The 12,839-nt window shown below is 34.1% G+C and overlaps 1 protein-coding gene across 14 annotated transcripts in view; it reads right to left on the bottom strand.

Moving 5' to 3' along the window:
* The window catches only part of RBM39 (RNA binding motif protein 39), a 31,277-nt gene that overhangs the window by 15,339 nt on the left and 3,099 nt on the right, over positions 1–12,839 (bottom strand). For 6 of the 14 annotated variants that reach the window (XR_435724.2, XR_001514006.1, XM_006764540.2 and 3 more), the window contains 8 exons: positions 9,543–9,615; positions 9,092–9,153; positions 8,272–8,466; positions 5,597–5,662; positions 5,447–5,500; positions 4,096–4,213; positions 3,560–3,712; positions 542–679 (listed from right to left, as the gene is read on the bottom strand). Coding sequence is in view for 12 of the 14 variants with exons in the window: in XM_006764540.2 (XP_006764603.1) it covers positions 542–679; positions 3,560–3,712; positions 4,096–4,213; positions 5,447–5,500; positions 5,597–5,662; positions 8,272–8,466; positions 9,092–9,153; positions 9,543–9,615 (859 nt within the window). In the remaining 2 variants the exon portion in view is untranslated. The remainder of the gene's footprint in view (positions 1–541; positions 680–3,559; positions 3,713–4,095; positions 4,214–5,446; positions 5,501–5,596; positions 5,663–8,271; positions 8,467–9,091; positions 9,154–9,542; positions 9,616–12,839) is intronic. The other 8 variants (XM_006764545.1, XM_006764547.1, XM_015564462.1 and 5 more) reach the window with 4 other exon arrangements.

Below are 12,839 nucleotides of genomic sequence, written 5' to 3'. Positions count from 1 at the left end.
AGGAACCAAGATTTGTATTCACGAGCACAAAATTATCTTTTAAACCAAAGCACAACCTACTATTAATATTTATTCTGCAATAAAATGTCTTTTCCAAAATGAGGGCTCACTGGACATAAACAGAAAATCTAATTATTCTCTAATTTAGTAGGGAAACTTCTCTACATATCCCTAAATTTTCAGTAAGTAACAAAAGCATCCAAAAACAAACAAAGGGGAAAAAAGATTCTTGCTCCAAATGCATTCAGTACATTTTTATCATTCATGTTGATGTTTTAAATGATTGATTCTAATACTCACTATGCATTTTACTGTAGCATTATAACAACAACATAATAGAATGTCTAACTTCAAATGGAAAAGAATACATTGAGTTGTCACAATATGGAAGATCAATTGAAATTACCACAAAAACCTTGCAGAATCACCCTCCCCATCTTAATTTTTATAGAATATAACAAAGCAGATATACAAAATTATTATAGTTACATCTGGATCAAGAGCCTATTGAAAGTTATTGTTTCAAGAAATTGGAACTTACCCTTCCAAAAGGCTCAAAGATCCCCCGCAGCATATCTTCAGTTATGTTAAAGTGTAATGAGCCCACATAAAGCCTCATAGGTCCAGCACTTCCCTTTTGTAGATTGTTTGCCATTGCTGCAGCTCTGTTTTTTTCTGCCTACAAGTTACATTAAGTAAAAAGGCACATTATAAATCAAATCAAACCATTTAGTCATATGTCATTTTTTCCCCAAGTACCTATCATAAAAAACTGGCGTACCTTTAGTATAGGAGAACAGAAAGTTAAAGTTAAATAAGTTCAAATCTCATTTAATTTGATGCTTCTGAGCCCTGGTGGTCAGGTGAATCTATAAACTATTAGGTTGTACTCCTCCATCACAGGAAGAGAACAGACCAAGTACTTTTCTATTGTTTACATACAATCAAGTGATAAATACCCAACATTAAGTATTCCTAAAATATTAACTAGGATATTATCACCTTTTACAGGTCATAAAGCAAATAATTTGATTATGGTTGCATAAACTTGTTAGCAGTGAAACTGGAATTTCAACTCTGATTTTGGTTACAAAGCTTATTTGTAACTTACATATGAGTCTGATGAAGGAACCAAAAATTTAGGAGTTATGGTATATTTTGTTCAGTGATTTGAAAACCTACCAACACGACTATTTAGGTACAGATGATGAATCCTAACATATACTTTCCTATTATATAAATATATTGATACATCCCAATTTTTCCACATCTAAATGAACTAAAATATTTTTTTGCCAATTTCGTAAAGAATCAGCAGAGAGGAATTATATTACAATTTGGATTATATTAAAAGATATTCTTAAATTAATCTGGACTATTTTAGAAGATATTCCTTTTTTATTTTATATATTTTATTGATTTTTTTACAGAGAGGAAGGGAGAGAGATAGAGAATTAGAAACATCGATGAGAGAGAAACATTGATCAGCTGCCTACTGCACATCTCCCACTGGGGATGTATCCACAACCCAGGTACATGCCCCTGACCGGAATTGAACCTGGGACCTTTCAGTCTGCAGGCCGACACTCCATCCACTGAGCCAAACCAGTTTCAGCAAGATATTCTTTTTTTTTAAAATAAATATATTTTTACTGATTTCAGAGAGGAAGGAAGAGGGAGAGATAGAAACATCAATGATGAGAGAGAATCATTGATTGGCTGCCTCCCTCATTCCCCACCATTGGGGATCGAGCCCACAACTCAGGCATGTACCCTTGACAGGCATAGAACCAGGGACCCTTCAGTCTATAGGCCGACACTCCATCCATTGTGCCAAACCAGCTAGGGCTAGAAGATATTCTTAAATTAGTTTGAAATATCTTATTTTAAAGAAATACTAGGAATGATGGCTATTCAAAAACTACTTTTTAAAAATTGATTGATTTTAGAGACAGGAAGGTAGAGAGGGGGGAAAAGGGAAGGGTAAAAGAGAGAAACAATTTTTTTTAATTTCTTTTTTTCAAATACATTTTATTGATTTTTTACAGAGAGGAAGGGAGAGAGTTAGAAACATCGATCAGCTACGCCCGCAAACCAGGTACATGCCCTTGACCGGAATCTAACCCGGGACCCTTCAGTCCACAAGCCGACGCTCTATCTACTGAGCCAGGTTTTGGCAATCGTGCTTTAAAAGATTTCACTTATATTTTAGTAATGAGGTGTTAAGAGTCAACACTAGCACCTCATGTTAAGTATAACAAAATGCACTCTTTTATTGATTTTAGAAAGAAAGTGGAGGGGCAGAGGGAGAGAGAGAAAGAGAGAGAGAGAAATAGACATCGATTTGTTGTTCCATTTATTTATGCATTCATTTGGTTAATATTTTTTTGCCTTAACAGAGTGGAAGGGAGGAAGACAGAAAGAGAAGCATTGATGTGAGAAACATCAATTGGTTGCCTCCTGCATGCAGCACCCAGGGGATTGAGCCTGCAACCGAGGTACATCTTGACCTTGGCCAGAATCACATCAGAGATCCTTCTATCCATGGGTCAACACTCTATCCACTGAACCAAACCGGCTAGAACATTGGTTGATTCTTATATGTGCCCTGAGATCAAACCTGCAACCTTGGCATTATTGGGATGATGATGCTCTTAACCAAATAAGCTAGCCAGTCACGGCCAAACTATTCTTGACATAAAGTAAAATCTTCTGAAAATGTTAATTTTTTGTTATACTCACCAAGAATTGTTAATTCTCTGAAGGTCACTGGCTAACACAAACCACTGAGAAAACTAGCCAGGACAGAAAATGTTAATTTTTTTTTTAATGTCAAAATTAGTGTGCTCACCCTAGCCGGTTTGGCTTAGTGGATAGAGTGTCAGCCTGCGGACTGAAGGGTCCCAGGTTCGATTCCAGTCAAGGGCATGTTCCTTAGTTGTGGGAACACCCCCAGTGTGGGGTATGCAGGAGGCAGCTGATCGATGTTTCTAAACCTCTATCCCTCTCCCTTCCTCTCTGTAAAAAAAAAAATAAAATATACTTTAAATTAGCGTGCTCTCTCTCCTGGGAGCTCGCCATACCTTTCCCTCCCCACCTCTTCATACCTCATAGGCATGCATCCCCTAAACTCTTGCAACCAGGGAAGCAATGAGCAGCCACAGCTCTTCTGGTCTAAAGCCATAAACCTGTCTCCAAGGCCCCCTTTTCTCTAACTATTCAGTGAGCCAAAGTAGCTCTGCCTAGGCTCTCTCCTGTTTCTTCTTCTACTCTAATCCCTAACTTGTTTCATTGTCCCCAACTTTAATAAATGTACTCTCAAAAAAGGTCAAAATTGTTCAATTTGACAAACTGCAAGGAAAAAACATGTTCGTGGATGCTTAATAAACAACTAAGAGACTATTATAAATCAATAAAATTCTAGATCAAGTTCTCAAGTCTTTTTCATGAAATAGGTATTTACACCTTAAGGCACAAAATACTACAGCACAACACTAAGCCAACAGCAGGTTTCCACTGTTATCAATGATCAAAATCTAAAGCAAGAAAAAAAAATTACCTGTGATGCCTGCACTATGATTGGCACTCCTAAAACACGTTGGCCAGTTAATCCTATTGCTAGAGGCACTGAGCTAACATCAACAAACTCCACATAAGCAATTCCCTTGGACCGTCTTGAATTTCTATCAGAAATCATCCTCACATCTCGAACCTAAAAAGAAAACACACATTTAACACAAGGTTGTTTCTGGAACCATCCAGTATAAGCCATTCTAAATAATAATTTCAAAAACAGACAAGAGGCATATTATTGACAAAGCAAAGGTGTGAGCCATTAAAATTTTTTAAAGTACATTTGTGGGCCCACTTCTAGCTTCTATTTTTTGATAAATGTGGTAACATTTATCACCTCCAACATTTATTAACTTCCAAGTAAGGTTAAATAGAAATGTTAACAAAAAATAAATTCTGTATTTAAATTCTACTAAATCAAAAGGTTTGTGTTTAGATGTCTTCCATTTCATGTCATACTGACAATTATTGAAATGTTTCCAATTTCCACTTATATGACCTCCCTAAATAGGTCAAGATTACCTTTCCTACTGTAGAAAAAAACTCTTCCAGATCCCTTGGTCGAATTCTTGCTGCCAGCTGCATGCAGAAAACCGTCCTTGCATCTCTTTCCTCAGGAGTTAGATTATCAATAGGTTCCCTAACAGGAGTAAGAAATACAGCAATTTATAACTTATTCTTGTTAAAGTACATTTTCAGTAAACAGAATAAACTTCGATGTTTCTATCTCTCTAATATCAATAAAAACATTATTTTAAAACAGGGAAATTATAGTAGTGGGCTACAATTTATTCATTATTACAAATAGCCTTACATTTCTAAATTTAAAGAAACTAAAGTGCCCAAGGGAGAAAATAAAAGCATAATAGATGACATTTACTTTTATAAATTTTAAGGAAAATAGAAGTATCTATTAACATCAATTATGAAATATTCACTATATGGTTAAGGTTCTAAGTGAATCCTTCATGATACAAGCATAAACATGGTCTATCTTATCCATGTTTTGAACATTCTCAGGAATACTTTTGAAATACTCTATACAAAATTCTGGTACATCCCATTGAGAAATCAACAAGTGATTTTAAAAATATTACTGTAAAACAGAGATACAAAGCTGGACTAGATCCAGAGAAAGGTAACTAAAGGGAATTTTTAGATAGAAAATTAAATATTAGAGTTAAAAACCTCAATATCTGCAAGAGCTTTTAAAATTGAGGTTTTTACCAAATCCTGGAATATTAGAATATACCAAGTAACAGAATAAACTCAAAGTTAAAAAGTTTCCACTAAGGCTGGTTGGCGCGGCTCAATGGTTGAGCATCGACCTATGAACCAGGAAATCACGGTTCAATTCTGGTCAGGGAACATGCACAGGTTGCAGAGTTGATCCCCAGTGTGGGGTATGCAGGAGGGAGCCAATTAATGATTCTCTCATCACTGATATTTCTATCTCTCTTTCCTATCTGAAATCAGTTAAAAAAAAAAAAAGGTTCCCTTTAAGGGAAGGCAGAACACCAGTAAAGAACAATGCTATGAATATAACGCTGCCAATATAATAAAACGTTACGTGAACAAAATGGTAAATTGGACAGGTAAGTCTTATGTTTATTTAAAAGGAAAATAACCTATAGAAACATTGAAGAACCAAAGACTACTATTTAAAAATCAGTCAGCTTGGTTAAGATTTATTTATATGCAATTAAAAGGAAAGCTGTTGAAAATTTAGAAATACATTAACAGTACTAGTACTACAAAAGGACATTTAATATGATCCAATTTACTTAATGTCACTAAATTTAGCAGTAGTATAAATTACAAAAGCTGTTTAAAAGCTAAAAGTTTTAAAGAAATAAATAGTGACAACAGCTACCTCACGGGGCTCTTGTCTTTTCTGAATGGACTTTTGCTTCGGGAACGTCGTCTGCTGCAAAGTTAAAAAGTTTCAGAAGTTACCCAAACAAGTACACCACATTAGTTCCTTGAAAAACAATTTAAACAATTCAGAAGTATGTTTAAAAACCTTAATTTGACGCTATGAGGCAACCCAATCTTTCCTCGGATGGCACTGTTAAATTTTGGTCCGGAGCTAAAAAGGAAACACAAAATTACACTAGTTACAGGTTTAGGGTCTTGCTAAGATCACGTTCATGTGCTCTCCAGCAAGCTTAACATTGTTTAGGCTGCTTCTTTTCCACCTCAATTATGAAGAGGAAATAGACTTTTTAATTCTATCCCAAGCAAACTGCTGTTACAGTTATCTATCCTGGACCACTGAGAGGTGCCAAGACCAAAGGTTACAGCCTCAAAATGTTTAAATTCTGAAAATGCTCATTCTTATTTTTAGTCTATAGTTTTTAAAAGATTACACATTTATGAATACATTCCTGAGGTTTAAGAAAAACAGAAGTCCTTACTTCTCTTACACAAGAAATAACTAAAGTTAACAATTTGGCGTGCATCTCTGCACATACTTTCTCAGGAACATACATATAATTCATGTTTTCTTAAGAGACTTCTTTAAAAGATAGGGAGACTATTTATACATAATCATGAAACTCCAAAATTCCATTTTACAACGAATCTCAGGGACTGCATAAAAACACATCTAGCACATCATACTTCACTTCCCTGTGGCAAAATATCCCATAGTAAAGATGTGAAGGAAGTTCAATTCTTCAAAAACACTTTTTTTGAGGACTTGACATATTAAAGGTTTAAAAAAAATCAAAAAGACAACTATTCTAAAATACAAATTTATTCTGTATTCTAAATAACTCTAAAAAGGTCCAGCAGTTTGGGGGCCTTTTATTTTGAAAGACCAAAAGAAACTAAATTTAAGAGACAAATCAGATGTCCCTTAGTGCTCATCCCGTTATTCTTTTCCAGAAAGGTAGCAAAATGAAGTATCTAGTGGTCTGTGACCCACCATTTGAATTTGTTTTCATGAGCTACACATGTACCTAACAACATCCAAGCAATTCCAAATAAATGATTTTGTATTAACACACTGTATGCGGGAAACGTATTTATACGTTTACATCGACTGTAGTAGTAGAGCGCGAGACACGTATTAATACGTTTTTTATAGACTAGCGGTAGAATGCGGGTAACGTATAAATATGTAAACTAAAGTTATCGTAATTTTACTGACCGTTGCCATTTGTGCAAAAAATTAGCAAAAATGGCCCGCGCCACCTGTTAGCGCGCGATAAAAACTACCCGCAAATAACGTTTTAATCTTTGCAATTCAAGCTAATACTGATAAGAATATACATTTACTGAATAAATTAAAAGTTCAAAGAAGAATGTATAAATACTTTCTTCTCCCTTAATTATAAAAGTACCAATTTCTGCCTCCATAGTTAAAAATCACCTGAAGCCAAATGTAAAAACTAAATCATTTTTAAGTCAGACCAGGATCACAGGCTGACTTTGAGCATTCATCACTGAAGAGAGAAAATAGTACTCAAAATTAATTAAGGTAATCCTTTTCCCTATTTAGTTCATTTTGGTTAAAAAAAAAAAAAAAAGAATGCAGTAGACTTTGATAAGTTGGAGAAAAAGCAAAATGTTTTTAATAGAGCATTTGGAATTAGAAAACATGGTGGAACCTTTAAGCACTTTAGAAAGTTTATGAAATAAGCAGCTAGAATGAACTTAAAAAACAAAGAGTTCAATTCTTTATATTTTAAAGATTTAAGAACCAGAATCAGAACTCAGTGATAATAACTTTAATGGTTTCAAACGCCAAAACATTTCATGAATAGCAGTACGATGGGTGTTTTATTTACATTCTCTTCAATTTTCATTAATAGTTTTTCTGACAATTGTTACCTCTTTCTTAAAAGTTGAGAAAACTAAAGCTTAGTGTTAACTTGTAGTAACTTGCCCAAGTGGCAGAGCCAAGGTTCTGATTTAGCTGTTTGTCTTTGATTTCTACTTTCAACATTTCAAGTTTTAAAGTTAGAAGTGTTAATTTTAACATAACCCAGTTTACAACAGTATGTTTATGAAGAGGAAAGCACCAAGGACTCTTAGATTCAATCCTTGCTTTTACCAGTTATTTGAGATGTTTTTAATAACTATATTGAAACTTTGGACCTTAAATAGCCACATCCAACTTTTTGTAGTGATTTAACCTTCAAAGCACATTTAGTGCTTTATTTAAAAAAAAAAAAAAAGAACCTTAAATACAAACAATGTGATAAGTCCCCAAAATCATCATTATCCAGGAGCATACACCAAATTCACAAAGGGTCTGTCATTTCAGCTGTAAACAGCCACACAGATAAGATTACTGTTAACAAATTACATAATTGACTATTGTAACTTACATCCATCTGAGCTTTAAACTTTTAAATAACTTTATGTTCAGTTAATGTTCATATACCCAAGTATTTGGCATTACATATCAAAAAAAATTGTTAAGCATTCTAATGCTTTAGTTTGGACTGGCATACAGTTCTAAAATATTTTAATATAGAATAACAAAATAATCTGTATGCCTAGAGTAAAACAGATGTTTTTGTCCACAAATAGTTTTTCACTTTACTAGCCCTTCTATGCCAAATATCCTTATTTAATGAAACACTCTGAAGAGTAAAATTTCACAGTTCAAATCACTCAGGTTAAATTGCTATCTGGATACTCAGCAAAGACTCTCAAACCAAAATCATCATAATTATAGTTACATACTAAGGACTTCTGTAGCGGCCTCTGAATCTGCGATCTCGACTTCTTGAGCGGCTCCGTCTCCTTTCTTTGCTTCTACTTCGCTTCCTTTCACGGCTTTTGCTCTTTTTCCTTTCTCTATCTCTGCTTCGCTTCCGTTCCTTACTTTTGCTTCTTTTTCGTTCATGACTACGACTTCTGCTCTTGCTTTTTTTCCTCCTGAGAAGAAAAAAAGTCACCATTATATTGCAGGTTTAAGAATCTGCCAAAATATACTGCCTTTATGGTCAGAATTTAAAAAATCTGTTTGCAAATTTATTTTGCTTTTTAATATCATACAATGATACATGATCATATTATGGAAAAATAATTTCTAGGTAAGATAAACACCCAACCGTTACTTTCTACTACCAAAAATCAGCAGTTGACAAAGAATCCGAGAGAGCAGGGACTATTCCTGAGAGTCAGCTGCAGCTCTAACAAGAAAAAGGTCTTATCAGCAGATAGAGATCAAAACTTGAACTTTTAAATAAAAAGTTCATCTTACAACTGGCCAACAGGTATTACTGTAATCCACAGCATACAGTAATAAATCAAAGTTATAATAGAATATGTTAACAGTTAAATATTAATGTTGGACCACATATAAAATTTTCCATTAAATACATTAATTTTCCTTAAGCCATTTTTGACCCAATTTATACTTTAAATACTTTCAACAGCCATGCAAACATCAATATTTTGTTTTTTATCAGCAAAATTATAAGGAATGACAAAGGATAAACTATTGCAGTAAAATGTATTGACACTCCTAGACTTTATTGTAATCATTTCAGATACTTTCTTTTGAAAGTTTTGAGTATACCGGAATATGGAGTATGCCTTTTTATGCCAGTTTATACAAGCCTGTGGGGTGCAATAAAAAACAACAATCAACATCTCTATATATATTTCTTTATAAAATTATAAACTCTGAAAGGTAAAAAGCCAGTCAGTCATCTTTGTGTTCAGTTCTGTATTCTTCAGTGTGCCATCACCCAACTTTTAGAGGTGCCTTCAGATATTTCAGTATAAATTGAAAGACATTTCAAAATAAACTTATTCCACTAAAATGTCAATTTGTAATGGCTAAAAGATTGAACATTTTGACAAGTCTACATCATTTGGAAATTTCATTTTAACTCTTTAGTCCTATCAAAGCAAAATTAGCACAAGAGCATTGAAGTCTGCCTCAGAGAGAACCTGTAAGCAGGTCATCTTAGAGTGCATTGAAAATAGAAAATGAAGACACCCACCTTCTGGAATCTTGAAACCCACACTCCAATCACAAGGAGATGTAGAGCTTTCCAAGGAGGCAGAAACTTTTGTCTAAAATTTCAAGATAATCCACCTGACTGTCAGAAATGTATATGCTAGGTAGCACATGACAGAAAATTAGGCTACACTCATTATTTATATAGAAGTCATCAAAGCAACGCCCAGAAGGGCAAAAGATAACATTCCAACTTTGTTGCCTAAAAAACCTGACACTATCTATTAAATAAGTCTGTGCAATAGCTGTAAGTCCTAAATATAATCAATTAGAGGACAAAGTAAAAAGTAACTCAATCTTCCACAAATAAGATAAAGTTTTTGCTCTGCTCATATATAGCCCACAGTAGAGAGGCACCAAACCTATCTACCTCTTTTAAGACCTAAAACTTATTTTACCAAAGGAAACACTCAAATATTGGAGAATTAATTTCAACTTAAGGTCTTCCTAGGACTTTTAATGAGTCCTCACCCACATCTGAAGGCAACCCCAGACAGGTAAATAGACAGCAACCTGATTAAGACATTCAGAATATACAATTCTCTGCATAAAAGCCCAGACAAAAACTTCAGGGTGCAAGAAAGCAGTATACTTCTCTATAACGGATTGCAGCTTCAAAGAACAAAGTTAACTAAAGAAGGGTTATAAAAATCCATACTAATAGTCAAATCCTGTTACAACTTAATGGGACTTTCCAAAGTCTTTAGTGGCAGTGGAATTTTGTACTGAACATCATTGAAGTAAATGGTCCACTGGGCTGGGCCTTTGGACTTTTTGGTTATATGGCCTCTGCTGTAAAGGTGTTTTGCTATAACTGGATTTGACCTCTTCCATGTAAGAAGATCTAAATTTTAAATGCAAAGTACTCTGGAAAATAAGAAAAAAAATAGAAAAGTCATTTATTCCAAAATTTATAATCCACACCACAGTAGCCAATATATTTCAACTGTGTCATTTTATTGTTATCCCCCCCCCCTTTCTTTTTTTACTAATTCCTAAAGAGCTTAACTGAATGAATGGTGATTTAGACTTTGCAAAACTGGTTACACTAACATAACATTCCCATGAAGGCAAGCTCCAGTACTTGATGTCTTGCCAAACTCAGGGGTATATAGCTCTTTTGAAAGTAAGTCAATTTAGAACCAATTTGTGTTATATTAAACTTAGTTCCTTTTACTATTAGAATACGAATGAGTGTATGCATTGAGAATCAGAATATTATTTTTTTGTGTTTTTTTAGAATTAGTATTTTTTTTAAAGAAAACATTTACTAGTCTCTCAATTCTCAGAATGTGTATTTTCTTACTACCTTAAAACTATCCCACCCTAGCCGGTTTGGCTCAGTGGATAAGAGTGTCGGACTGTGGACTGAAGGGTCCCAGGTTCGATTCCAGTCAAGGCACACACCCGGGTTGCGGGCTCAATCCCCATTAAGGGGTTTGCAGGAGGCGGCCAATCAATGATTTTCTCTCATCATTGATGTTTCTGTCTCTACCTCTCCATTCTTCTCTGTAATCAATAAAAATATTTTTTAAAAAAACCTATCTCAACACTCAATTACTTTTTAGACAATGAAGTTTTAGGATGAAAAATGCAAGGTGGCACCTTCCTTTGGTTGACTTAACTTACACTAAAAATTAATCACAGAACATTTACTTGTTTTATATTACATCCATCACCAAACAAAAATTTCTTTTAGATAACTTTGAAATTTGAAAAGATAATTCCATTCAAAAAGTGGGTGAAAGTGCCTGACTGAATAAGAGAGCCATTTATTTAATCAGCTACACATAATTAAGGCTGAGAAGGCTGACAGAGAAATAATCTGTACACTTAAAAGATATCAGATAGTAGTTGGGAGTGTTTTGAAAAGTTTTCCCCTTAAACAAGAGAGATCCCTATGGTCAATTACAGAAAAGTGTCCATTCTATTTAGTCTCATAAAGACTTTTTACGTTAGATAAAAAGGCCACTAAGCATCAGTCACTGAATTCTTGTAAAAGCTTGGTGGCCTTAATGAGCTTAGATGCAGGATGAAAACAAGTAAAACTGGAGATGGTATTAGCAGCAAGGAGGGACATCTGAGAATGGTACAACAAAGGTCTATGCCCTACAGTGTATGTCCTCATTCTTTCTGTACTTAACTGTGAGTTTTACTCACTCACCAGGCCCGATACCTAGAATGGATCATTTCAGTCATTTCATATGAATATCACCCCCTTCCTAAGTTTTCTTGGATTACAGAATTGCAAATTAGAACCATTAATTAGGAAAGTTACTCTGTGAAAGGTCAAAAACCAGATGACATTAAATCATGCCATGATTGGTTGACTGCCTCATATAGCAATTCAAGACTAAACCCAACCTAATTAATACCCATAATATATTGTGGCTAGTGAAGAACAGACTTCCACAAGAAAAAAATATAGGACATTCACTACATTTTACATCACTTTTAAACCATTACTACTACATTATTTTGAGGAAACTATAATTTTAAAAAATGCGAGTAGCAAAGCCTGAATAATCCCACCTGACAATTTTTTCATCTTTTTATGAAATTGTATCAACCTAACCAAGTTGTTGTGAAGATGTTGAAGTAGTATATTATGAAAAGCACTTTCAACTCTTAGGAGGAAAAGAGCCAAAAAATAACCAAGGAGTGGCTATTTACCATCATTTTTCATTATGTATTAAGAGCTCATGAACATGACAAAATAGTTTAATACATTACAAATACAGGTTAACAAAACAATTTAATGCTTGTAACTCACTAATCTTAGAACTGAAAGGACACTCCAAGAATAGTATCCAACCTTATAAAGTAGATCTAATTTATACTGTTACTTAGAATTTTATCTACTGTATATTCTGTAGCACTGGGTTACTATTTTGGGTTACTCATTAACTCAAATAAATTGTATCACTTGATTTTTAAAAATTCCCCCATTCTTACTATTAAGTCCAACTGAGTTTAAAAAGTTTTAAGACAACAAACGCTATGTAGAAGGAACATAAGTACTTAAGTATGCTATAGCATTAGCACAAACAGGGCCTTAATCAGCAAGGATCTTAAGTAATTGATAGCTCCGAATCCTTCAGTAATTTAGAACTAAGAATCCTTTCCCTGGCCTGATTATTTACTTTTTCTTCTTCCTAACCCATTTTCAGTGGATATTTTAGTATATTTGGTAACATCAATTAATATTAAGAAATAAGATACAACTCTCATCCAAACTGTCATGGATGTACTTGGAGGGGAAGGTGTCCAGAAGGTCCCT

This window comes from Myotis davidii, unplaced genomic scaffold (genome assembly GCF_000327345.1).
Source record: "Myotis davidii unplaced genomic scaffold, ASM32734v1 scaffold38, whole genome shotgun sequence".
Lineage (NCBI taxonomy): Eukaryota > Metazoa > Chordata > Mammalia > Chiroptera > Vespertilionidae > Myotis > Myotis davidii.
The sequence above is the reverse complement of the archived record's forward strand: the minus strand, read 5'-3'. Positions and strand labels throughout refer to the sequence as shown.